This window comes from Heterocephalus glaber, unplaced genomic scaffold, assembly GCF_053883595.1.
Source record: "Heterocephalus glaber isolate CG9 unplaced genomic scaffold, H.glaber_assembly_v1.0 deba00001504, whole genome shotgun sequence".
Classification (NCBI taxonomy): Eukaryota; Metazoa; Chordata; class Mammalia; order Rodentia; family Bathyergidae; genus Heterocephalus; species Heterocephalus glaber.
The window spans coordinates 60,869,927-60,894,806 of record NW_028258324.1 but is presented as its reverse complement, the minus strand read 5'-3'; the positions used below and the strand labels follow the sequence as shown (position 1 = coordinate 60,894,806).

The 24,880-nt window shown below is 38.5% G+C and overlaps 1 protein-coding gene across 1 annotated transcript; it reads right to left on the bottom strand.

The window, feature by feature from the left end:
- Positions 1-686: 686 nt before the first annotated feature.
- On the bottom strand, positions 687-24,099 carry Ppp1r2 (protein phosphatase 1 regulatory inhibitor subunit 2). The gene is made up of 6 exons (XM_087186674.1): positions 23,679-24,099; positions 12,449-12,556; positions 9,582-9,659; positions 8,698-8,792; positions 3,426-3,593; positions 687-1,363 (listed from the first exon to the last, which is right to left on the bottom strand). Exons 1-6 carry the CDS (start codon positions 23,798-23,800, stop codon positions 1,317-1,319), a joined length of 618 nt encoding a protein of 205 aa, XP_087042800.1. The 5' UTR covers positions 23,801-24,099; the 3' UTR covers positions 687-1,316.
- Positions 24,100-24,880: the final 781 nt, after the last annotated feature.

Sequence of the window (24,880 nt, the reverse complement as noted above, 5' to 3'; positions counted from 1 at the left end):
TCACATAATGGATTCTTGGTACTAACAAAAAATTGATACAAATAATTGACTAGAAATGAAATCACTAACCCAAGATGCACAGGACGTTTCATTTCAGGGAAGAAATAATCCAAATAATCCTGTGTTAGAAGAATAAAGGACATTTGTCATAAGATACATTATCATACTCCCTTCAACAGGGACTATTAAAAGTTTTTAAATTAAAAAATGTTCAGGCTTAATTCTGTCTATACATTCAGGAACAATCGTATCACTGGTTACATACAATTCTCTCATCATGCAAAAAGTCCTTAGCTGTTTCCTAAGGTCTAATTAAGTCAAATGAGCTAATAATAGCAATTTCATTATCAAGCTGTAAACCAGAGAAGTACAGAAATTAAGCAGTTGAATTATATATCCTGTTTATAATATTGCTGCTACTCAACTACTTTCTTCACATAATAGAACTATTAGGCATTGATAGGCAAAGAGAATTTCATTATTGCAGCAAATGACAGAGTATGTTAGAGAAAGGAGAGTTCCTAACATTGTGACAATCTTTGTGATCCTTGTATGTGTAGAAAGGAGTGGAAATAAAGATAGGTATGTAAGGGGAAGCTGCGATAGCTACATTAGAATTGCATTTATTGAAGAAACTGATTTGAAGTCTGCCCAGTGTACCAAAATAAGCAGAGCAGACACTAGTGCAAGTTTAACCTGGCAATTTATTTAAGTTTTGATGAGAAAAATTTCAGTCTTTTCCTTGTAAGCACAAAGAAATTCAACAGGAATTTTGAAGGTAGTAACCAGAAAATATAACAGTAACTCTTGGAATCCTTCTCAGTCAAACACACAAATCACACTGAAGACAACTGTTAAAAATATCTATAAAGCCTGAGTATTTATCAACCTATATGTCCTGTTGTTCCAATTGGCTTTTGATAAAATACAAAAAGCCCAACAAACTTTTTGTAAGAGGTACCACATCTACAAGTGATGAAAATAAATTAGTTTCCCTCCCCCTAAAAGACGTTAACTTCTAACGCATAAAAAGCTATATAATATCTCATACAAATTAACCAGTGTTCTTACAAAAGTAAAGCAGTTTTGGACCGATGACATTATACTGTATTTGTGGTGAAGTATGAGGCATAAGAATGTGTGCATTCATTAGGCATTTTCAGTCTAATCAGTCTCTAAGGTTATCATTTAATTCTTGGCAATATATAATAAACGTATGTATTTTGGTACTTAAGTCATGAATTGTGGAGAAAATAAGCAGTATATTATAGTAACAGGATTTGTATTTGACAACTGCAGTGCAGAACAAAGCTCTTCTATGAACTTTGGGATTTGTTTTGCCGTTGATCACCTGTAGTAGATCCTATAAGATAAAGAGAAAAAAGTCAAATAATTAACTGTACATTGTCAACCTTAGAACTAACTACCTTATCAGCATGGATGATGGACAAAGCTTTAAAAAAAAGTCTGTTTTATGTAAGATTAATATGAAACAATATATCCCTACATGTTCTAAGAAGCAAAGCAAGTTTTTGGTGATAGAACAAATATACCTGATTGAACATTGCTATAAGAAAATCACAAGTAGAAAGTGTTTATTACAAATTCAAATATTACAAATAGTCAAATAACTAAAATTATGAAAAGATTTACACATTTTAATCTGGGAACTATAAAATATCACACATCAGAATCTAAACATGTTACTCTTCATGAAAACAGCAATAAACAGGTGGGAATGGGGGGAGAGCCAAAAGGAAAAGAGGAAGGAGACTGCCGATACTCAAAAGTAATGCATTCTGTAAAACCTGGACTTTTTTTTTTTTTTTGGTACTGGGCGCTTGCAAGGCAGGCGGCAGAACCACTGAGCTAAATCCCCGGCCCAAACCTGGACATTTTAAAGGTTGGTAAATAAAACTTTTTAAGGGCCCACAAAAGATAGGGGCTAGGGCCGGGGATGAAGCTCAGCGGCACAGCACCTGCCTGGCAAGCGTGAGGTCCTGAGTTCGATCCCCAGTACCAAATAAAAAGGTAGGGGCTAAATAACTTATTTTTCTTTTGGTTTTTTGAGGCAGGGTCTCCCTTTGGAGTTCAGGCTGGCCCCGAACTCACTATGTTATCCAGGCTGGCCTCAAATTCACAGAGATCCTCCTGCCTCAGCCTCCTGAGTGCTGGGGATTACAAGTGTGGGCCACCATGCCCGGCTGCTAAATAACTTATTTCTTTAAGCCTTATTATAAAGTAATTTCTACCCTTGTGGACTTTATAACAAACAGGATATACATAAAGAATATATCCTTAAACACACATACAAAAAGTACTTTTTTTTTGTACTGGGGATGGAACTCAGGACCTTGCACTTGCGAGGCAGGTGTGGTGCCACTGAGCTAAATTCCCCCAGCCCTCACAAAGAGTACTTTTATTTCCACTGGAAAAAAATCAGGCATTGAGCTAACATAAATTTTAGTAACCATTACACTTATATAGAAAAATATATTTATTAAATGTGTGAAATTTAATGTCATAGGCAAAGATGGACAAAAAACCAATTTTCTTTCCTTTTTTTTTCCCTTGCAGTGCAAGGGACTGAACCCAGGGATGGTGAGCTACATCCCCATCCCTTTTTAAATTTTTATTTTGAGACAGGATCACACCAATGTTGCCAAGGCTGGCCTCAAACTTACAATTCTTGTGCCTCTGCCTCCTGAGTAGGAGTGTGGCCAGAGTTATTTTTCAAAAGTAATGACTTAAAACAAAACCAAAAACAAACCGAAACAAACCAACAAGAAAAAGAAATCCCTTTATTCTTTGACATAGTAATATTGGGTACAGAAAATGAAGGGTATTCCTAGTGCCTTACTAGGAGATGATATTGAAAGTCTGAGTAGAAGTTGATGAAAAATTACGAACAAAAAAATATTCACTTGAATATCAAAAGAAATCATCAAGGGTTGGGGATTTAGCTCAGTGGTAGTGTTTGCCTTAACATCTACAAGGCCCTGGGTTCAATGCCCCAAACAGTGAAAAAACAAAGTCTTTCCAGATATGACATGCTTTTAGAACCTAAAGGGATATTAAAACAAATCCTCCATATTAAAAACATGTTTCTTTAATTTACATTGTTATGACAAAATAGGATCTGAAAGCCAAAACAAAACACAGCTTAATATGAAAACAAATATCCTTGCCTAAATCTAAGTAAACCAAAAGAAAAAACAGCTAAGCAACATGACATGGTCTTAAGTCAACTACAGGCATAATAAACTTTATTTTAATTGGCAGAGATTGAAATTTTACAAACAAAACATTGGTGTAATAATAGTGAATCAGCAAAATTATCTGAGGTTTCTCAAAAGTTTAAAGCAAAATAAATGATCATAGACCCGAGAACAGTAAGTCTCACTGCTATTTTAAAAACATCTAACCTTGCTTCGATTCTTCAATATTCATGCTTTCTCCATCTGCAGTCTCTGACATTTCTTCATCTTCCTCATCATCATTTAGGTCTTTTGAAATTAACTGTCGAGCTAACTTAATATTCAGTCCTTCATTGTAGTGAAGCTTCCTTTTCATTTCAAATTGTCGCTTTTTTTCTGTAAGATACAAAAGAAGGTAAACTTAGTAAATCTTAGCTCAAGGACTGACTGTGCCTGTTCTAGTGAAGCTCATCCGAAGACAGCAGCGGTCAGCTGTTAATTTTAAGGCTGCTGTTGTGCTCAATGGCAGAGCTGAGTAGTGTGCAATAGAGACCAGACAGACAGCAAAATCTAAAATATTTACCACCTATGCACTTTACAGAAAATATGCCAACAGAAGTGTTAAATAGTTTGCAATTGAAACCATATAGACCCCAAAATCTAAAATATTTACTATGTACACTTTACACAAAGAGTTTGCTATCTCTGTCATATAGTTCAAGTACATCTCAAAGGAACAGCAGGAATGAGACAAATTCATTACAAGTCATATTTGTGAAGAACATTTAAAGTACAGAAAAATTCTCCAGCAAGAGTTGAATGGGGAAAAAAAACCAAGCTATAATACTACACGTAAAATGAACCAAGTAAGACTCAATTAGTGGTGACTGCCAGGTGTGGTGGTGCATGCTTATATTCCCAACACTTGGGAGGCTGAGGCAGAAGGATCGAAAGTTCAAGGCCAGCCAGGGCTACATAGTGAATTAAGCCCAGCCCGAACTACACAGCTAGACCCTGTCTCAAAAACAAAACAAAACACAATTAGTGGTGATTAATTCTGAGTTGAAACTTGCCATGGCTTTAGTTTTTACCCCAGAAATATAAAGCTAGGAGCAATTCAACATAACTGACTCCATTTTACTAATGGCATTTTTTTTTCTTTTGAGACAGGATTTTGCTACATAGCTCAGGCTGGCCTTGAGCTCCCACTGATCCTCCTGCCTCCGCCTCCTAAGTGCTGGGATTATAGGCGTGCTCCACCACACCTGGCTCTAATGGCATTTTAAAGTGTTTGGAAGAAATAATTCTAAAACTTCTTAGACCAGTAAATTGTCTGTGTGTGGTGGTGGGGGGTGCTGGGGGTCAAAACCAGGGCTTGGCACATATTAGGCTAATGCTCTACCACTAAGCTACACCCACAATTCAACTGTCATTCTTTTTTTACCTTCACTGATCTTAAATGAAAGAAAGGTATGAGGCTGTTTAATTTACAGGTGCTTATCCCTAGGAGTATTACAGTATTGATCTTGTGTGAATTATATTTACATAGTCTAAAAAAGTTATTTCTGCTGGGCATAGTGGTACATGTCTGTAATCCCAGCACTATGGAAGGCTGAGGCAGGAGGATCACAAGTTCAAGACCACCTCTGGCAACTCAGACTCTGCCTCAAAATGTAAAACAAACAAAAAAAAAACCCAGGACCAGGCACGTAAATCAGTGCAAAGGCCCTGGGTTCAATTCTAAGTGCTGCCTCCCCCAATTATATACATACATATCCCCCAAGTCTAAAAAGATATTGATTTTGCTTATTATAAATATATTGCAATTTTGAAATACTCAAAATTTACTGTATCATTTAAGTGTACAAAGTATTCATTTTCTAGAAAGCTGCAATATAAGTGGTCTCAATCTTTCCTGAGATTCTTGTATGGCAGACCACCATAATGCAAGAATAAAAGGACATGTAGGTTTTAGGCCTACCTCAAAAATGGTCAACTAACCATATTAACTCAACAAGTTATAGCCATTTTTACTTTTTGTGGGGAATATCTTAATTAGCCAAGTAGCGTATCTAGAGTCCAAAATTTGAGTTTGTTGGACTCCAGAGGCAATCGTAATTGCTATGCTACAAATTATAATACAATTTTGTTATATGGTCTAATTTAAAAATTTTTATTAGTCGATATTTGCACAATACAATTTTTTTCTAAGAAACGCTACTGTCAGTAAACAATCTTTTTCCAGACACATAATTAAAGTGAAAAACACCTAAAAATGTATTAACTACTGGTGGGAACTAAATTAATGAAGTTCTAATTAGTCAAATGGCTCCCCCTGCAGGCTGATGCGTGGAACTACAACTTGAAGAATATCATTAATGAAAAGTGACAATGTACCGTAATTTAATAATATATTCTCTACTTGCAATAGATCATGCTTTTAGAGTATAATAAGGAAACAAACTCTAGAAACAATTTCTACTTTAAACTATTTTCAAAGGCTTCTTGGAGTATATTTTGTCAGGAAGTCACTAAAAGATGTAATACAACTTGAGAATATGTTATTTGTACAATTTCTCTTGTACAAATATTAGGCTCAGAACAAAGTTCTGTCAAAATAAGGCTATATTCTAAAGATAGAAAAGAACAGCTAGTTATACCTTAGTAGCAACACATGACAAGGATCTTAACAGCTAACTGGCAGATATCTGGAGTCTTAGTTCTAAAGTTTCTGAAGTTTACAGTACAGGTCAACCCCACATTGCAAAGCTTCAAATATTTTTGAGAGTAATCTGATTTTCTCACATCTTTTCCCACATACAAAGGCTTCAGTTTCCTTTTGTTCCAGGTGCTAGGGATCAAACATAGGACCTTGTGCATGTCAAGCAGGCTTTTCCTTTTAAAAATCAAATGGAAAATAAACTCTATATAGTCATCCTTTGGTATCTGAGGGGAATGGGTTCCAGGACATGCCCTTGTCCCTGGTGGACATCAAAATCTACAGATGCTAAGGTCCTTTATATAAAATGACATAGTATTTGCACATAACCTTTGTATATACTTTAAATCATCTCTACTGATATCTAATACAATGTAAATGCTACATAAATAGTTGTTATATAGTACTGTTTAGGAGTAATGGCAAGAAAAGGTCTGTACATGTTTAGTACAGATGCATTTTTTTCCCAAATATGTTCAATCCACGGTTGGTTGAATACCTGTGGATGTGAAATCTGCAGATATGAAGAGCCAAATGTATATAATTTTTATTCAATTATTATTTTTTAAAAGACTCCTAGGACCCTGCTTTGTAGTCCAGGCTGGCTTTCAACTCATGATCCTCCTGCCTCAGCCTCCCAAGTGCTGGGATTACAGGCATATGCTGCCATTCCTGGCCTAACTTCTTGCAATTATATCTTCACATGGTTCAAAAAGTATAAAAACCAACAAGGTAAAAATATATTCCTTTTCTCCTCACCTCCCCAGATGACCACTGCTACTTGTAAAGGCAGAAACCATGAGCAGGTAGCAATGCCTTAAGTGTGGATGAACTGTGTGGGCCTCTTCTATCCTGGTTAAGGAAAGGGCAGCTTCTATCTCCTTTCCTATGATACTACCGCTCTTTTTGCTCCCTGCAGCCTATAAAGATCTTCACTATACATCTGACCACCTTGGTTCATTTGATAAACCGTACCACTATCTTAAAACAGAAAAAGCACTAGTAAGAAAATTAGCTCTTACAGAGATCCATTTAAGACCATTCAAACACTCAACTCTTTTTTTTTTTTTTAAACATTTTTAAAAATTTTTATTGGTACATTTTAGGTATACAATATAATGACATTCATCATTGGAAATTTGCACCTTTACATAATCTCTCTTGGTTCTTATTTTTCCCCCTTCCTCTGCCCTCCCTATTTACAAAGACTTTGTTTCCATGTTTTCATTCCCATATTAATTCCATTCCCTTCTTTCTTTTCCCCTACCCCTCCCACTTCCCCTTCCCTTTTGCCCCTTTTCTTCCTATTTCACATTATCTTTATACCTTTTAGTCCTTTCTTACACTTTCAGTTTCTTAAATTGAGAAACTATTCAGTATTTACACATGTGCCCTATTTATTTCACTTAAGAGTATTGCTTCAATGTGCATCCATTTAGCTATAAATGACTCTAATTTCTCATTTTCTATGGTTCAGTAGTACTCCATTTTATTAAAAAACCACATTTTCTTTATCCAATCTCCAGTTGATGGGCATTTGGGCTGCTTCCAAGTTTTAGCTATTACAAATTGTGGCACTATGAACATGGGTGCACATATATAGCAAGGGAATAGCGGGGTCAAATGGGACTTTCAGTCTTTGTTCTTTGAGGTATCTCCATACTGCTTTCCACAGTGGGTGTACCAGTCCACGCTCCCACCAGCAGTACAGCAGGGTTCTTCTTTCCCCACAGCCCCATCAGCATTTGTTATTGGTTGATTTCATGATAGCAGCCATTCTTTCTGGAGTGAGGTGGAATCTCAGTGTTGTTTTCATTTGCATCTCTCAAATAACCAGTGATGTAGAACATTTTTTCATATGTTTATTTGCTATTTCTTCTTTGTCTGAGAAATGTCTGTTCATTTCAGATGCCCATTTTTGGATTGGGTCTTTAAATTTGGGAGGTCTGATTTTTCTAAGTTCTTTATAGATTCTAGATGGTAGACCTGTCTGAGGAACAGCAGTTGAAGATACTTCCCCACATTGTGGGTTGTCTCTTCACACGGATACACCTTTAATATTTTAAGAAGAAACACTGTAACTATAGAATAGTCTCATACTTTTTAGGATTTAATATAGGGAGGAACTGAGTACAGGCCCTCCTGGCCATTTCCTCACTCAGGCAAAATCCTTTGGGATTTGCTTTTTTTTTTTCCTTAAATTCTTTTATTGGTACATTTTAGGTATACAACACAATTACATTTCTCACTGGGAACTTGTACCTTTACATAATGCATCTTGGTTCTTATTTTTTCCGCATTCCTAGCCCTCCCTTCACCTCCTCCACCCTTCCCTATTTACAAAGACTTTATTTCCATTTTTTCCATTTCTCATCATTTTTCCTTTTCCTTCTTTCCTTTCCCCTGCCCCTCCCATTACCCACCCCTACCCGTTTGGAACTTTTCTTCCTATTTTGCATTATCGATTATAACACTCGACTCTTAAAAGCATTAATTTAAGTATTTAAGTATCTATCATCCCAGGTATTAAAAAGTAGTAAGAAAGAAATATTTACAATTACTTGAAGGATGGCAATATTTCTAAATTCTTAAAACCAGGGGGAAATTATCATACAATAAGCACTCAAGCAGAATTTATATTATAAAAATACTGCTTTCTGCTTTCCTACCCTTCACTTACCCAAAATGAAAACCATTTCCAGCCTTCCAAATAATGAATTTATTTTAGCAAAAATTACTACCATCATGGTGAAAGCTGAAAGCAGAGAGGAAATAAACTACCTTGCTCTTCTGGTGAGAGATCATTATCCTCCTCTCCACTGCTTTCTTGTTCCCGAATCCGATACTTTGGCTCTGAGCCTTCAGCCGCAGCTAATCTGTACAACAATAATTTACAAAGAAATCAACACTGTGATATTTATATTATTTAAGAGTATTACTCAAATTCTGAGTGTCATATACATCTAAAGAGCATTAAGAAAAGAATTTAAGAGGAGGACTGGGTGTCAAAAACCAATACGCAACAACAGCAGTGCCAAGGGTGCTAGAAACCAGGAACTGCAAAGAAGAGGGTTTGTTTTATAAATTAATTTATTTTTGCCTTTCTCACTTCTATTTTTAAAACACAGGTGGCAGGATACTAAACAAAACAAAAAATTATGGGAACAAGACACACCTCAGTATCCCAGGATCAGGGATTCTAATCTTCCTGCCACCTGCATATACTGATTTTTTTTTTTTTTGGTACCGGGAATCAAACTCAGCACCTTGCGCTTTCGAGGCAGGCAGTGGAACCACTGAGCAAAATCCCTGGCCTCTGCATATACTGATTTAATCAAGAAAAATAGTTGGTATGAAAAACCTAGATAGGGGCTGGGGATGTCGCTCAGTGATAAAGCATAGGCTTAACATTTGGAGGCTTTGGGTTCAATCCTCAGCATCCACAAATAAACAGAAACAAAAAAACAGATAAACTTAACCTTTTACTTATACTTGTATAATAAAAAGTAAAGCAGTCTAGGGCCAGAGATTTAGCTCAGTGGTGCCGCCACCTGCCTCGCAAGTGGAAGGTCCCAAGTTTGATCCCTGGTACCAAAAAAAAAAAAAAAAGTAAAGCAGTGTACAGATGTCTAACTTTGCACAAGTGAAAATGTTTTAGTACTTACTTCTTAGCTAAGACATCTGGAGTTAGGGCTTCAGTGGGTTCTGAATCACTACCTGCATCTTCATCATCACCTATCATACTAGGATGATAAGCACATTACAATTAATACATGAAATTCAATTTTCCACTAGAAAAACATTAATTCTATTACCTAATTAAAATATCAATACATTAACAGCTCTATCTTCATCTTTGAAATTACTTTAGTTTCTATTCAATGCAAACATTTAAAAGCACAGCTCAGTGGCAGAATGCTTGCCTAGCATGGAGAAGGCCCTGGTTCAATCCTCAGCACTGAAAAAATAAAAAATAAAAGTACAGAACCAATTAAGACTCCAAATGATTACTAAAAATGCAACCATAAAAACAGATACTGAAAACTCCAATTATCTGAAAAATAATACTATGAAGTCACAATTATTTCATTCAGTGAGGTAAAACAATGCTAAATAAACTATCGTTTGGTTTTAGAATATGTATGTGTACATCACTGATAAGATAAAGACAAATGATCTATGCAGACATGTGATTAGGTAAAATAACAAAATTAGATCCTAAAGACCTAATTCAGGAAGTTTAAAAGCTGTATGGCTTTCCTACTCTACCATCTAGTGAAAATTCTGTTCATATATTACTGCAAAAACAGGCACCCTTAATTCTCAAGATAGGCATAAAAAAAAATAAAACCCAACTATATATAAAAAACTGCTAGCTTATTCCCAGGTTAATTAAGAAGACAAGGGCCGGGGATTTTAGCTCAGTGGTCCTGCCGCCTGCTCCGCAAGCGCAAGGTCCCGAGTTCAATCCCCGATACCAAAAAAAAAAAAAAAAGAAGACAAGTTAAATAAGTGCGATCATTAAGATGATGCTTCTTTTTTCACACTTTTTTTTTTTTTTTTGGTACCGGGGATCGAACTCCGGACCTTGAGCTTGCGAGGCAGGCGCTGGAATCACCAAGCTAAATACCTGGTTCCTAGATGCTTCTTTTTTCAAGGGAAGGTGAAATAAACTCTACTGGATTGAACTGAGATTCTTTTTTTTTTTTTGGTACCAGGGACTGAACTCAGGACCTTGGGCTTGCAAGGCAGATGGCAGCACCACTCAGCTAAATCCCCGGCCATGAGATTCTTAAGTAGTGTAACATGACCTTCCTATCCAAAGCATCCTCTGTTTAACAAAACACTTAAAACTCATGAAAAGAATGGTAAAACTGCACTGTGCAGATAAAAGCTGAGAACACACATCTATATATACATATGCACCAACTGACCTTTTCAGCAGCTCTGGGGAGGATATGAGTAAGGCAAAACAAAACAAAAAAGTAGTATCAAGTATCTACCATTCATTTATTGTACTTTAAATATTAACAAGCAAAAACTAATGGCTGCAAATATTTTTTAAAAAATCATGCCTGGTCTTAATTACTTTAGGTCAACTTTTCCAAACTCACACAGGTAAGTGAGGGATGGCTACCATGTTTGAGAAGGGTGAAAGCCCTGACTTTGAATTCTGATTCAATCCAGGGTTTGAGATGTATGTATTTGAAAACAGGAGAAAAATAAGGATATAAACTTCTTCATAAATGTTTCTTTCCTCAAATTTCACTGTACTGAGTTTCATTATCTGTACCTATTTCTTTAATTATTTCTAACCCTGGCACAATTTTTAACATTTTCATGTTTATTTTTGCTCCTTTGTTAGTATCAAGTTATTTCAAAATATTTTCTAAAGTTTTCATCCACTGATTTTAAAGTACAGCATTTCTAAACTCTTATTGTAATGGTGACTTATGTAGATGTTTTACTTGAATGACAAAATATTTCCGTTTGGAAATGTTTATTTTTCAATTAAAAGTTAAGGTATAATCTTAACTAGGTATTCCACTTACAGTGGTACCTCAGTTCATGAACTTAATTTGTTCTGCGATTTTGGAAAAGATGGCCATGTTTGTGTTTGTGCGGGAAAGATGGACACAGTTGTGTTTGTCACCTTTTACAGTTTGCAAACAAAAACAAAATTTTGTCAAACACTTTTGTTTATGAACCAAACTGTCTGCAAACAAAAGCATTCCTGGGGCTGGGGATTTAGCTCAGTGGTTCTGCTGCCTGCCTTGCAAGCACAAGGTCCCAAGTTCGATCCCCGGTATCAAAAAAAAAAAAAAAGCATTCCTGAACCGAGGTGCCACTATATTTCAAATTTCCATCTTCTCATAATGTTTATTGGTACATTATTTTTGTCTTCCTATCAGACACTACCACCTAGTATCATTTCACAATTTATTTAAAAAATGTCTGACTCAAAATTGCCACAAATCACAATGTACATATAAGCTCCAAAATGATAAGAAATGGTAGTAACGACCACCATTACACCCATGCAGTCAGCCTTTTCTGCAAAGAAAGTCCCTGATTTCTACTCGGGAAGCAAACAAACTCACATCTCACCTTCACTTCAAGGAAGGCAAAACTCACTAACCTATGTGCGCTTTTAGCAGCTAGCAACCTGTGCAACAAATACATTTACTACCATGATTATAATCCACAAAACAGTTCCTATAATTTTAAAATTATACATTACTTATTAATAAAAAGTTATGCAGTTGGAGCCAGAAGTGGTGGCACATGCCTGTAATTCTCAGCACCCGAAAGGCAGAGGCAGAAAGATTTGAGTTTGAGGCGAGCCTGGGCAACATACTTGAGACTGTCTCCAAATGGGGGAGGAGAATCAATCAGGTTATTACCCAGTGCTGCAGTAACAAAAAATATAAAATCAAATACTGCGCACATTCAAATCAGCTGTAATCCAGAAGCTCACTGTTAATGCAAAATGAAACACCTGGCAAAAGGAATAAAATCTGTGTAACATTACCTATGGAAAGGAGTGCTTGGTTCATCTATTTTCATTAAACCATAGTCTTTGTCGGCTGGATGATAGGTTGCCAGGATATTCATTTCATCCCACTTCTGGGACTTTTTACTAAAGTTAAAAAGAAAAGAAAACTTAGTGTCCACCTATTTAAAAGAGTATTCAGAATCTACATCATGGTATGGTTTTCATCTCTCACCTACAGAAATTTAGTAACAATTAAAATCAAAATCTATATCATTGCCCAAACTCAGTAGGTAAGCATTTTTGATTTACCATTTCCAGTAACTGATAAAAAACAAAACAGGAATATTTTCTTGGCAAAATTTCTTCAGGGATCTCCGTAAGAATCAGAACATAAAGGGTGGAACCTTAAAAATAAGCATGAGAGAGGCCGGGCATTTAGCTCAGTGGTTTCGTCGTCTGCTGTGCAAGCGCAATGACCCGATTTCGATCCCCGGTACCAAAAAAAAAAAAAAACCATGAGAAATCTTACTAAATTCAGATACTATTAAAATTGTAATAAAATGATAACTTTTATACAAAGTTAAGCTATCATTGTTAAAAATGGTATATTCAGATTTACTTACGGGATACAGAAATGGTTAGAAATACCTGTTAATAGCCATTCAATAAAGTATGCAACTACTAAGGTGCTCAGTAATTAAATGCCTTCGGGCCGGGTATTTAGCTCAGTGGTTCCAGCGTCTGCCTCGACAGCGCGAAGACTAGAGTTTGATCCCCAGTAACAACAACAACAAAAAAATTAAATGCCTTAGTTACAACTTTTATCTGTTCATTAAGAAAGTCCTCAGAGACCTCTGGAGCAGCCCACAGTATTTTGTTACATATACATTTACACAGTTTATGACTTTATATACTTAAAAATAGAAGCTTTACATATAAAATTGAAACAGTTTCAAATCACCCTTTCCGCATTTGGTCCAAATTGGTGTGGGTTTTACCATGCATACTTTCAATTTTCCAAGTCTTAAAATGCCCTTCAAGAATGACATACTTAAATTTTAATCATTTTTTTTTCACCATGGTTTCAAGAGTTTGGTGAGTCACCTTAAAAATTGTACACCTATTTCCAGCAGGTGAGTCTGACTATATTTTCTTGCCTTCTGCCCTCAAGGATTTACAGTATCGCAACTTCAGACTAAAAAGTATATATATATTTTTTACTGTGGTAAAATGTACAACATAAAATTCGCCATTTCAACCACCCTGAAGCCCCAATCTTGTGGCACGAAGTATATCACACTGTTATGCGTGATTACCCACCATCGGTGTCCAGAACCTTCTCAGCTTCCCCAGCTGCATCCCTATACTCGCCAGCTCCCCCAGCCCCAATCACCATTCTACTTCCTGCCTCTAGGAATCTAGTCTAGGTACTTCACACAAGTGAAGTCATGCAGTATTTTGTCCTTTTGTAGATGGCTTATTTCACCTAGCACAATGTCTTAAAGTTTTTGTTCATGTTGTAGCATGTGTCAAAATTTCCTTTTTTTTTTGTTTTTTTGGTTTTTGTTTTTTGAGACAGGGTCTCTATATAGTTCAGGCTAGCACTGAATTCACTATGTAGTTCAGGCTGGCCTCAACTTGTGGTGATCCTTCTGCCTCAGCCTCCTGGGCAGTGAGACTATAGGCTATGGGTGTGTGCCAACACTCCTGGCCATTTTTTATATTCTTGATGGTAGCCATCCTCTCTCTTTTTTTTGTACTGGAGATCAAACTCAGGACGACTTTGTGCTTGCCAGGTAGGCATGGTGTCACTGAGCTACACCCCAGCCCTTGATGATAGCCATTCTGACAGACCTGAGATGGAATCTCAATGCAGTTTTGATGTGCATTTCCCATGGGTCATTTCTTTTAAGTACAGAAACAGCATTTCAAATGCTTTCATATTCATTCAGCATGGAACTCGAATTCACCTGAATTTTTAATGAATCAAATTGAAATGTGACTAATACTCCCCAAAAAGTCACTTGATGGAACCAGACTGGATAAACAGAACTTGCTCTAATAATACTCATTTCTTCAGATGCCTAGGCCTCTATCAGAGTAAGGGTTGATCTTGTGGCAGAAAACAAAAAACAATAAATTAAAAGAGAGGCTTTGAGTTTCAGTTATCCTTCCTTAGTTCTGTGACTACAGACAAGCCCAGTAAACATCCTATCTTGAGCTATATTTACTCTGCATGGACATTATAATAAAAAGGGGTGTAGTAACAGTCCTCATGATTTAGAGTTGAGAGACTCAACAGGAATAAGTGTATGAAACCAAATTAGAAAAAAGAAACATATGGAGTTTTTATGACTTTGAAGGGTAAAGTCTTGCGTTAAGAATCAAACAAGACCTTCCTCAGCACAGTAGAGAAAGACTTCAGACATGGCACAATGGAAAGGGGTTTCATTTGCTTCTGTACTGAATTCCTTCCAGCTTTGCCCTGCAAGACACTCAGTGAAAAAGAGATACACTTTTAAAGATTAGGGAAAGTCCTCGCCAGCTAGCACTGGTCCTTGCTTTAGTGATAATGGAAATTAAAACTGAGTCACTCAGCACATATTTAAAAGAAAAAGACTGAATTAAAAAGGAAGAGAAAATACAGGGGAACACAACTCTGAAAGATCAAGCCAGTCCCCCAACAAAAGACAGAGGACAGAGAGGGTTTTGGTTGGAGAAAATGAAGGGAGTACAGGTCTGAAGAGGGGGCAGCAGTGCTATGGGGTGTTGGCGGGCAGGTGGTGGTCAGGATCTCAGTCCTGGCTCTATAGCTCCTAATCCTATAGCTTGGGGAGCCGAGTTCCCAGGATCGGACTGTGTCTGCTAGGGCGGTCTTAGTCCTGTGAGGCTCTACTGGGATCTAAGGGAATGCAGGTTTAGGGCAGGAAAATTCTGGATGGAGCTGAATCCTGAAAATTACTTTAGTTACTCGTATGGTGGTATCCTCAGTCTTGAAAGGGGATGAGGTAGACTAGGTAAGTTTAGGGCTAATACACCTTCTTTCACCTGTTTTTAGACAGATACTTCCCTTATATAACTAACATGCCTGTATGCAAAGCTGAGAAGGAATAGCAAGTTTTACAATATGAAGGTCAAGCTTTGCTCTGCTTTTAGTTACCTACTGGGCATCTGCAGGCCCAAGTGAAGAGTCAGTTTTATTTTGTTTTCTTTTCTTTAAGGTACTAAAGGCTGAGCCCAGGACCTTGGTACTGAGCTACATCCACATTCCTTATTCTCAGACAGGGTATCACTAAGTTGTACAGGCTGGGCTGGAACTTGTGATGCTCCTGCTTCAGCCTGTTTGCTGGGATTGCAGGCATGTGCCACCACACCTGGCTAAAAGCTTGCTTTAAGTCCCTTTTTACCTCAGAAAAAAACACAAATCATGTTTTCAATGAGTAAGAGGTTAGGGTCTCTGGAGTTTGCCCTCTGTCCCTCTGGTGGTCTCTGTATCAAAATGATCGGTAGGACAGTGAAAAAATAGATACAGTACAAGTTTTAAGAGAAGTTCATTTTGTGAAGGAAACAATCCAAATAAAAAACAAAAAGGGAAGGGCTAGGGATTTAGCTCAGTGGTTCCGCTGCGTGCCTTGCAAGCACAAGGTCTGGAGTTCGATCCCTGGTATCAAAAAAAAAGGGAGCTCCATGACACTGTAACTAAATGTTCCCTACTGGTAAAGATTTCCTACTAATGACACTGTAAAAGACTAGCACATCTCCACTTGCATAAAGTTCAAAGGTAGGCAAAACTAGAAAGAAGCGATAGGTACTTAAGTAATTACCATACACAAGTCAGTACAGTGGTTTCTATTCTGGAGAAAGTGCAGACTGTAATCGAAAGGGAAGGGAACATTTCTGAGGTGACAAACATTTCCTTTCTTGACCTGGACAGATACATGGGTGCTTGTTCTACAACAAATTCCTAAACTTTAAATTTATATCTAACATACATTAATGATCTTTTTGTGTGCTTCCTAATCTAAAACAAATTACTCCTAAATAATGTTAACAATTGTGAATTAAAAGTGACTGCCATCATTACTGTTTTGGATAGAAAAAGAACAAACATGGTCCTCTGGAGTTTAAAGTGTATACTGTGAGAGAAAGAAAGGACATCAACTCTATAATTTGATTTTGCAAGATAATAATAGAAGAAAAAAACTACAGGGCACAAGCAGAAATTATGCTGTATTTTCTCTTTTCTTCCTCTGTCTTTCCTCCTCCCTCCCTCTCTTTCCTTCACTTGCAGGTCTCATTATAATGCTCAGACTGATCCACCCTCCTGCCTCAGCCTCAGATGGGTCCCATGTCTGGCTAGAAATATTTTCTAAAAGCTAAGAATAAAATTAACAATAGATAAAAAACTACATATAGTATATATACATGTATACCTATACTAATACATAAACTGTATATCATAATCTGCTTGTGTTTTCTAGTTTTTGCCTTCTTAATGACTGATAATATTCAGTAATGTATCACTTACCTAATATTAGGTATTTAGACCGCCTCCAAGATTTCCCTACTTAAAATAAGGCAGAAATGGACATATTTGCACATATCTAGTCAGTGAGGATTTTAGGGTAATTTGCTTTGACAAGTGTTTTTGTTAAAATTTATGAAGGGCTTTACAGTTTATCCTATGCTACTATATAGCTTTTCTTTCCTCCATTCTTCTCGCTCTCTTTCTTTGTGTGTGAGACAGACAGGTTTTTGTTATGTTGCCCAGGTTGGTCTTGAGCTCTTGGACGCCAGTGGTCCTCTTGCCTTAGCCTCCTTAGTAGCCAGGACTACAGATTAGGGACTACTGTGCCCAGCTTTCTATATAGCTTTTAAAAAATTTGTTCATGGTGGTTCTTGGGATTGAACCCAGTACTTTGCACATGGTGGGCAAGTGCTCTACCACTACGATGTATCTCCAGCCCTTTTAAAATTTTATTTTTAAAATTTTTTTTTAAATTTTGAGACAGGGTCTCTATTAGGTTGCCCAGGTGTCTTGAACTTCCAATCCTCCTGCCCATGCCTTCTGAGTAGCTGGGGTTACAAGGGTGCACCACCATGCCTGCATTTTGTATAGCTTTTTATTTTTATTTTTTTGGTACCAGGGATTGAACTCAAGACTTTGTGCTTTCGGGGCAGGCAGTGGCACCACTGAGCTAAATCCCCAGCCCCTGTATAGCTTTTTAAAAAGAATCCCTGGTAACAAACAAACAAACAAAAATAAAAAGAATACTATTTGTAATGTTTCCAATAATTACCAAAATACTGATAGGACTGAGTATTTGTGTGTGTCTTGCTTTTTTTTTCTACTTCAGTAGGTAAAAAAATGCTTTTCAAGCTCTCTCACCATTGTTAGAGGTAGCCCTGCAGCTCCTTCCCCAATAAAGACTTGCCTGGGGTGGAAAAAAGAAACAGTTTTCAAAAGCTGTTGGGTTTCTGTGCTCCTTATCTAATGAATAATAAATGCTTGTATTACTTTCCTTGGGTGAACTGTTTATTCTTTGCCTGTCTAGTGGAGATCTTCTCTTATAAATCTGAGTTCTTTAAATTTATATAAATAAAACACATTACATACAGCCCAGTCTGTTTACCTTTATTTTTTTCCACTGTAAATAGAATTAACAGATTTATGAATTCAAAGCCATACTCAATACTTCCATTTTTCTAACAACACTAAAAGGAAAAAAAAAATCCTTAGCCTTGTTCAGATCCAAGAAAAGTAACACTACCTTGTAAAAAAAACAAGCACCTGAGGGCCAGAGATTTAGCTCAGTGGTGCCGCACCTGCCTCACAAGGGCAAGGTCCTGAGTTTGATCCCTGGTACTGGAAAAAAAAAAAAAACCAAGCACCTGAAACAAGGGTATAAAATAATAGCCTCCCAAAAATGCTAGGAATTCTCAGATGAAAAGTTAGCAAAGTAGAAGAAACTGTCAGCAGAGACAACTGGATATGGCAATAAGCACCTCTAAAGTGTTGGCAGAATGTTAGTCACGGAATGACAAAACCCAAGGAGCAAACCTGAGTTTAATCCTAATGCTACCATGGCCTCTCTGACCTTCCCTGTGTCAGTATCTCCACAGACAAAAATAGGGGCATCACCTCTTACACAGCAGATCTGCTCTGACGGCAAAAGCACCTGCTGGTTTCAGTTTCTCCCTCCTTCTTAGGTGACTGGTTTTCCTATAGCCTAAATCTGGTCTTGAAAAGTCACCACCATTTACTTCCACTTTGTTAGCTCATCTGATGTCATCTTAACTACATACCCGTACTTTTTGTTGCTTATAACTTGCTTATTGGATAGGTTCAGTTGTGCTCACAGAGGGGAGTCAGGTTTTGCTTTTAAGGTGTAAGAAACTTTGAAGCCTGACACTATTATGAAACAGTTAAAGTAGGATTTAATAATAAAAGCAGCTACAAGCAAACAAAAAGTAATTTTTGGAAAACAAACTTTGTATTATACTCAGTGAGTCTCTCATTTGCTTTGTTTTGTCGAGACAGAGTCTCCGCTATGTAGTTCAGGCTGTCCTTCAACTTACTATGTAGCCCCAGGCTGGCCTTGAACTCACTGCAATCCTCCTGCCTCAGGCTTCCAAGTGCTAGGACTACAGGTGAGCTCCACCACACCTGGGTTAATGAGCCTTTTGACTGTAATATTCCATATACCTTTCATAATGAAAGACAAAGTTGGAGCATGCTTATATTTTAAAATTTACTAAAGGAAATTAATTCAAGCATAATTTTTTCAAGCTGAATTTGCCTGCAAATTTGTCTAATACTACGCAGAAGTTGAATTGAACAGAGTAGCAGGCTTAAAAACCAACTGTGTAAAATGACCTGCAATATGGGAAAAATTAGATTTCTACATTACTTTTCCAATAAGACTAACAGCTTAAAGTAAGGCACTGGACTAAACACTTTACACCCCCCCCCCACCAGGTACCTTGTGCTTATGAGGCAGGTGAGGTGCCACTAAGCTAACATCCCCCCACAACCCTTGCCCTCAAATGCTTGTTTTCACAAGGTATTGTTACTTTTCTTGGAACTGAACAATTTATTAACTCCTTTGATACTTAAATTGGCACAGTATAATGCATAACTCACAGAAAAAGCTAATAAAAGCAGCTCAAAGTGGCAGACAGGATCCAAATCCAGGGGTCTGGCTCCAGATTAAGCACTAATTAGAACATATCTCACAAGATACACCTTTACAGTCACTATCATACTTTCAATAATCCCAAATGAACATTTTCACACTTTAATATTTCTTAAAAGACTATGTATTAAAATGGATGGCACCTTATAACTGGCAGTATCTTTTCCTCTCTTGGTGGTACAACTTAAAAGACAGTGGTGGCTTGTTTCCAATGAAATAGACATATATACCCACTAGGTCATTAGGTATGGCCTTCAAGAATTGTACGCTACTTTTGTTTTGTTTTGGGTACCGGGGATCGAACTCGGGACCTTGCGCTTTCGAGGCAGGCGCCAGAACCACTGAGCTAAATCCCCAGCCCCTTGTGGGCTACTTTTGAGGTATCCTAAAACAAGAATATGAATTCTACAATCACAGGAGAGGACAGTGGTGCTCAAACAAGGTAAGCAGTATACATCATGGTGTTAACATGAGATTTATCTATGCTTAAGCATGGATATGTGGCCTTATGGATTCTATCCAGTTGTAACTCTCAAAAAAAATGGTACCTGACAAATGGTACCCAAAGAGACCACTCACTGAAACTAACATTAATAACACAAAATGTAAAGAAAACTACAGAAAGTAACCACTTCGAGTCATCTTAAAAAAAGAAAATCCCAGGGCCAGGGATTTAGCTCAGTGATTCCGGTGCCTGCCTCGCAAGCACAAGGTCCCAAGTTTGATCCCCGGTACCAAAAAAAAAAAAAAGAAAGAAAACCCCAATGATTGCTTGATCAGTTCTGACAAGACCTGAATTAATAAAAAGGAAATGCTAAAGACTATTTGAAATATGAACTTCATTTTACATATATAGAGTCTTGAGAATTAAACAATGACAACTATGTATATAAATACATATGAAATGCAGTATTTGAATTTTTCTTAAAAAAAAAAATCCCTTAATACCCCCCCCTTCAGTACTTTGGATTAAGCCTACGGAGCACTGAACTACATACCCAGACCTTTTTATTTTGAGTCAGGGTCTAGCTAGGTTGCTCAGGCTGGCCTTGAACTTGCAATCCTCCTGCCTTATCCTCCCAAGTAACTGGGATTACAGGTGTGCACCACTAAGCCTGGCTAATTTTTCTCTTTATATAAAATAGTATCCTCTCACAATTGGGGTAGTTGGTGAAAAACTGCATATTACATGATAAAAGCATCAATAGGGTTCCTCTTCATTGGCAGATTCTCTACCTGGAAATTCATTTACTTGCTAAAATTTATTCATAATCCCAAATCAATACTGGAGGTGCCTTTAGTGATTGCTCACAGACATAAACAAAGTAGGGAAAAATCTGAGTTGCCCACTGTACACATTCTCAGCTGAGGACAATCATGGCAACACTCTGCCTTCTTGTTTCATTTCTCACATTAGGGCATTTTCTGCAACTGTGTTAGCGAATGGCTCCCAAACATAAGGCACCGTGTAGTGTTCCTAAGTGCAAGGCTGTGATAAGGCCTATGTTAGATACACTTCTTTCAGGAATGAGTTATAGTGCTGTTGGCCGTGAGTTCAATGCTAACCAACCAGTGATATATTAAATAAGGTGTTTTTAAGTAGAAACACACAGAAAACAAGGGTATGTATTGATCAGCTGATGAAAATGCAACCAGAGGTTTGTAGGAACCCCATATCTCTTCTGGGTGCAAGGGATCAAATCCCATATTTCAGTACTAAATTGCAGTGCTAAATTACATCTATGATGACTTCACAGAACATCATTATTATAAGACACCACAATCAACTAAGATCCTTGGTCATTTTCACATTAATATGAGACTCTTCTGCTTTATCCTCTGTTCCAATATTCCCAATGAAACCATTACACTACCTTTATAAATTCCTGGATTTTAAGTGCATTATAATTACAAGAGCTATTTATTTTTGTTTCTTTTCATACAAGGAGGTACACTGGTTTTAAATAAAATTAAATGTTACAAAAAGTCCGTTTCACATGTATTCAACTATGTTTTTATTTTTGTTTAAAGAGGCTTTCATAAAGTTACTAATATTTGCTTGCAGGAGATGTAACATTAAGTATACTGCACTACGAATATACTGTAGTTCTTTTGTTTTACAATCCTGTAACAATGCTCATGAAAAACCCCATCTTTTTTTACTGTTGTTTTGAGACAGGTCTCGCTATGTAGTTGAGGCTGGCCTTGAATTAGCAGTGATCCTCCTGCTTCACCTCCCACCCTCACCCTGGCGCTGGGATTAAAGAGATGCACCACCAAGCCTAGCCTAAAAGCCCATTTTTTACCACCTGAAACCAAATAGCATGAACCTCAATGAATTAGGGCTCTGGAGCTGTCTTTGAAGACAAGACTGTAAACTACTAACTAGTCCAGTCAACCATTCACCCACCTTTCCACAATCCCCTTTAAGTCAATGTGCCCTGCCAGCAGCTCTTACAAAGAAGCAACCCTCCTAGTAAAATAAGTTTAGTATAGTGGCTTCCAAGGCAGAAAGAACTAGATTTTAACCCCAGTCAATTACAGAAAGAGGCTAACCCATAGAACAGGGCCATGGGTTACAGCAGATCAAAGCTGGGAATTAAGTGGAAGCTAAGGAAACAAAGAAGGATAGAGGAAAAGAATATGACTCTTGGTAGTTGGACAAAAAGCCTGCACTGGAGATAAGTAACATAAAAGCCAGTGAGAACTGTATTCCTGCTGCTGAACACTCTGAAGCCAATAATGTATCCTGCATCACTAATAGTTTCTTTGCTTTACTGTCCTGTAACACTAATCAGGAAGACGCCCATCTTTCATCACCTAGAGCCAAACATCATGAACCTCAATGAATTAGGGGTTGGTAGCTTTGGCATTAGATTCCCCTGTCACTATTCTTCATAATTATTTTCATCTTCCCACTGCCAATTGTGTGCTGGTGAATTCCCTTTTCTCAATCCCATGACCTACAACTATGGCATCCTTCAAATTTCCAAATAGAGGGTGGAAAACTGCATGTGAGGGAAGAATTCAAGCATCCAAAAGGAGTGTAGGAGATTTGCTAAACAAAGCTAAGGTCCTTCCCAATCTCAAAAGGCCATGATTTTAACTTGGGCTCCTATTTAGTATTTTCTTTAAGGTAACACAAGTCCCCATCAAGTGGTAGGTAGATCCTTTTATGGTCCTAACTTAGATCCTTACACATAATACCCTAGTTCTAATATTCTAAGATTTCATGATCATCCTTATTTTAGTTCCACGATTACAAATTTCTCTAACTTTTCTAAACCCTTATTTCCAGAATGTAGAGTCCTCTAAACTGGTAGTGTTTTTCATTAAGCACTGCACCTTGGGTATCTTTCTCTGTGCACAAATGTCTAATCTCACTGTTTTCAAAAGGCGGGTACACTGTGCCATTAAACAAATGTACATAATATTTCACCAATTCTCACTAATGGACCTTGGGTTGTTTCCCATTATTTCTTGTTACACGCAATGCTTCGAGTCAACATCTTGAAGCTGCTCCTCTCTGAACTGTTCTGAGCTTGGATATGTCTCAACAGGACCAAACACTAGAAAGCACCCAAAACTTAGCTGCAGAAGCAAAATCATGTAGCAATAAATAACTTTCCATTAAATGAAGATCAAGGACTTGGAAAATTTTGGTTTGTTTCTCTTAGTGCAGAGATGACAGGGAAGTCAGTGTAGCATGATGCTTAATGGGGAAATGGTTTGTTTTTGAGGTCCATTAGCATGACTCTAAGTCTTAAGAGATTCCCAAAGCAAGAAAATAGTTTTCTTATAAAACCCTCAAGACACCTCGGAGGTGAGAATAAGAAATGATAAAATCTTAACAGGTGAAGCTCTGAAACTTTAACATGATGCCTAAATGTACACAATTAAAAGTTTCAAAGATCTTGCTTGCTTAAATATATCTATCCGCACACACAGACTTAAGGTCGCCGCTCCCATTCGGCATCGCTCGGCCCACAGCCGGGCAGCCGCGCCTCGAGCGGACCGGGGTCGCCGGGACCGGAATCAGGGGCGTCCCCACCGGCCCTTCCGACTCTCACCTCAGCTCCTCCTCGACGCTCTGGCGGGGCTCTTCGGCCGAGGCCACCACCGAGGAAGTCGCATTGGACTTGTTCTTCAAGATCCCCTTGATGGGCCGGTCCGACGCCGTCGAGGCCGCCATTGCCGGTGGTGCCGGCTGTTGGCTCAGGGTCGCTGCTGGCGAAGGGTCCAGGAAGAGAAAGGTCGGGCGCTCCCAGCGACCAGCCAGGTAGCCGCAGAGCCAGCTCCGGGCTAAAGCGGGAGAACTCGCTGTCGCGGGAACAACTCCCGGCGTCACTGTCACGACACAATGACCGTGACGCCACAGTCGACGCCGCGCGGCGAGAGCTTCCTCGCCGCCGGCACTCGACCCGCGCCCCGAGAGACGCCGGCCTAGCACCTCAGCGCGCGAGCGACGCCGACGCCGAAGCCAAGCGGCCCCGCCCTCTCGCGATATCTAGGGAGGGGCGGGGCGAGAACAAAGCCCGCCCCACCCCGCCCGGCTTGACCCGCCCGGTTCCCGGGTTGGCTTCTGTTCTACCGATTTGTGGTCTTTGGGGCACTCATACTCTTCTCTTCGGAGGCTGTATTGTTATTTGTTTTATAGCTCATAAAAACGAGACCCAGAGGTGACCGCACTCCCGAAATATTAGCTGGCTTCCAAAGAAATGCTGTCTCCTTCCCATTCAACCCTCGCAAAAAAGCTTAACTCTCTATTGAAAGATCACAGAGCTCAGCGAGTAGAGCTGTCCTTAAAGACCGATGATGAAATCACCGAATATTGACTTGCAGGAAGTCCTAGAAAGCCTGCATTGGAATAGCCTAACCTCCTTTCACCACTGAAGAAACTGATGGCTAGAGAAGGGGAACTGACCACCAGTGTCACAGCCTGTCCCAAGCAAAGGAAGACAGGGAGGGCTCCGGGTGACGTAGGAGCTCTGGAGTGAGGCCGCTGCAAGCCAAGGGACAGATGGGCTGCAGAAGTGAGGGGGTGGCTTGCTACAGAGTCTCTCTCAGAGCCCCCAGGGGACCCAACCCCTTTCTGCACTTTTATTTGAGTTTTATGCGACAAGATCTTGCTGTGTAGTTTAGGCTGGCCTTGAACTTGTGGCAGTCCTCCTTGCCTCAGCCTCCCAAGTGCTAGGATTACAGGTGTGCCCTACCATGCCCGACCTCTGCACGTTGATTTTAGGCTTCAAGCCGGCTGGAACAAGGCAGTACA

Bases quoted from the DNA above. Each gene is read 5' to 3' on its own strand.
- Ppp1r2 (XM_087186674.1), bottom strand. From the start codon at position 23,800: ATGGCGGCCTCGACGGCGTCGGACCGGCCCATCAAGGGGATCTTGAAG. The intron at 12,557-23,678 runs GTGAGAGTCGGA...TTTTAACTTTAG, and splicing joins AGCGTCGAGGAGGAGCTGAG to TAAAAAGTCCCAGAAGTGGG. The intron at 9,660-12,448 runs GTAATGTTACAC...TTATCATCCTAG, and splicing joins CCAAGCACTCCTTTCCATAG to TATGATAGGTGATGATGAAG.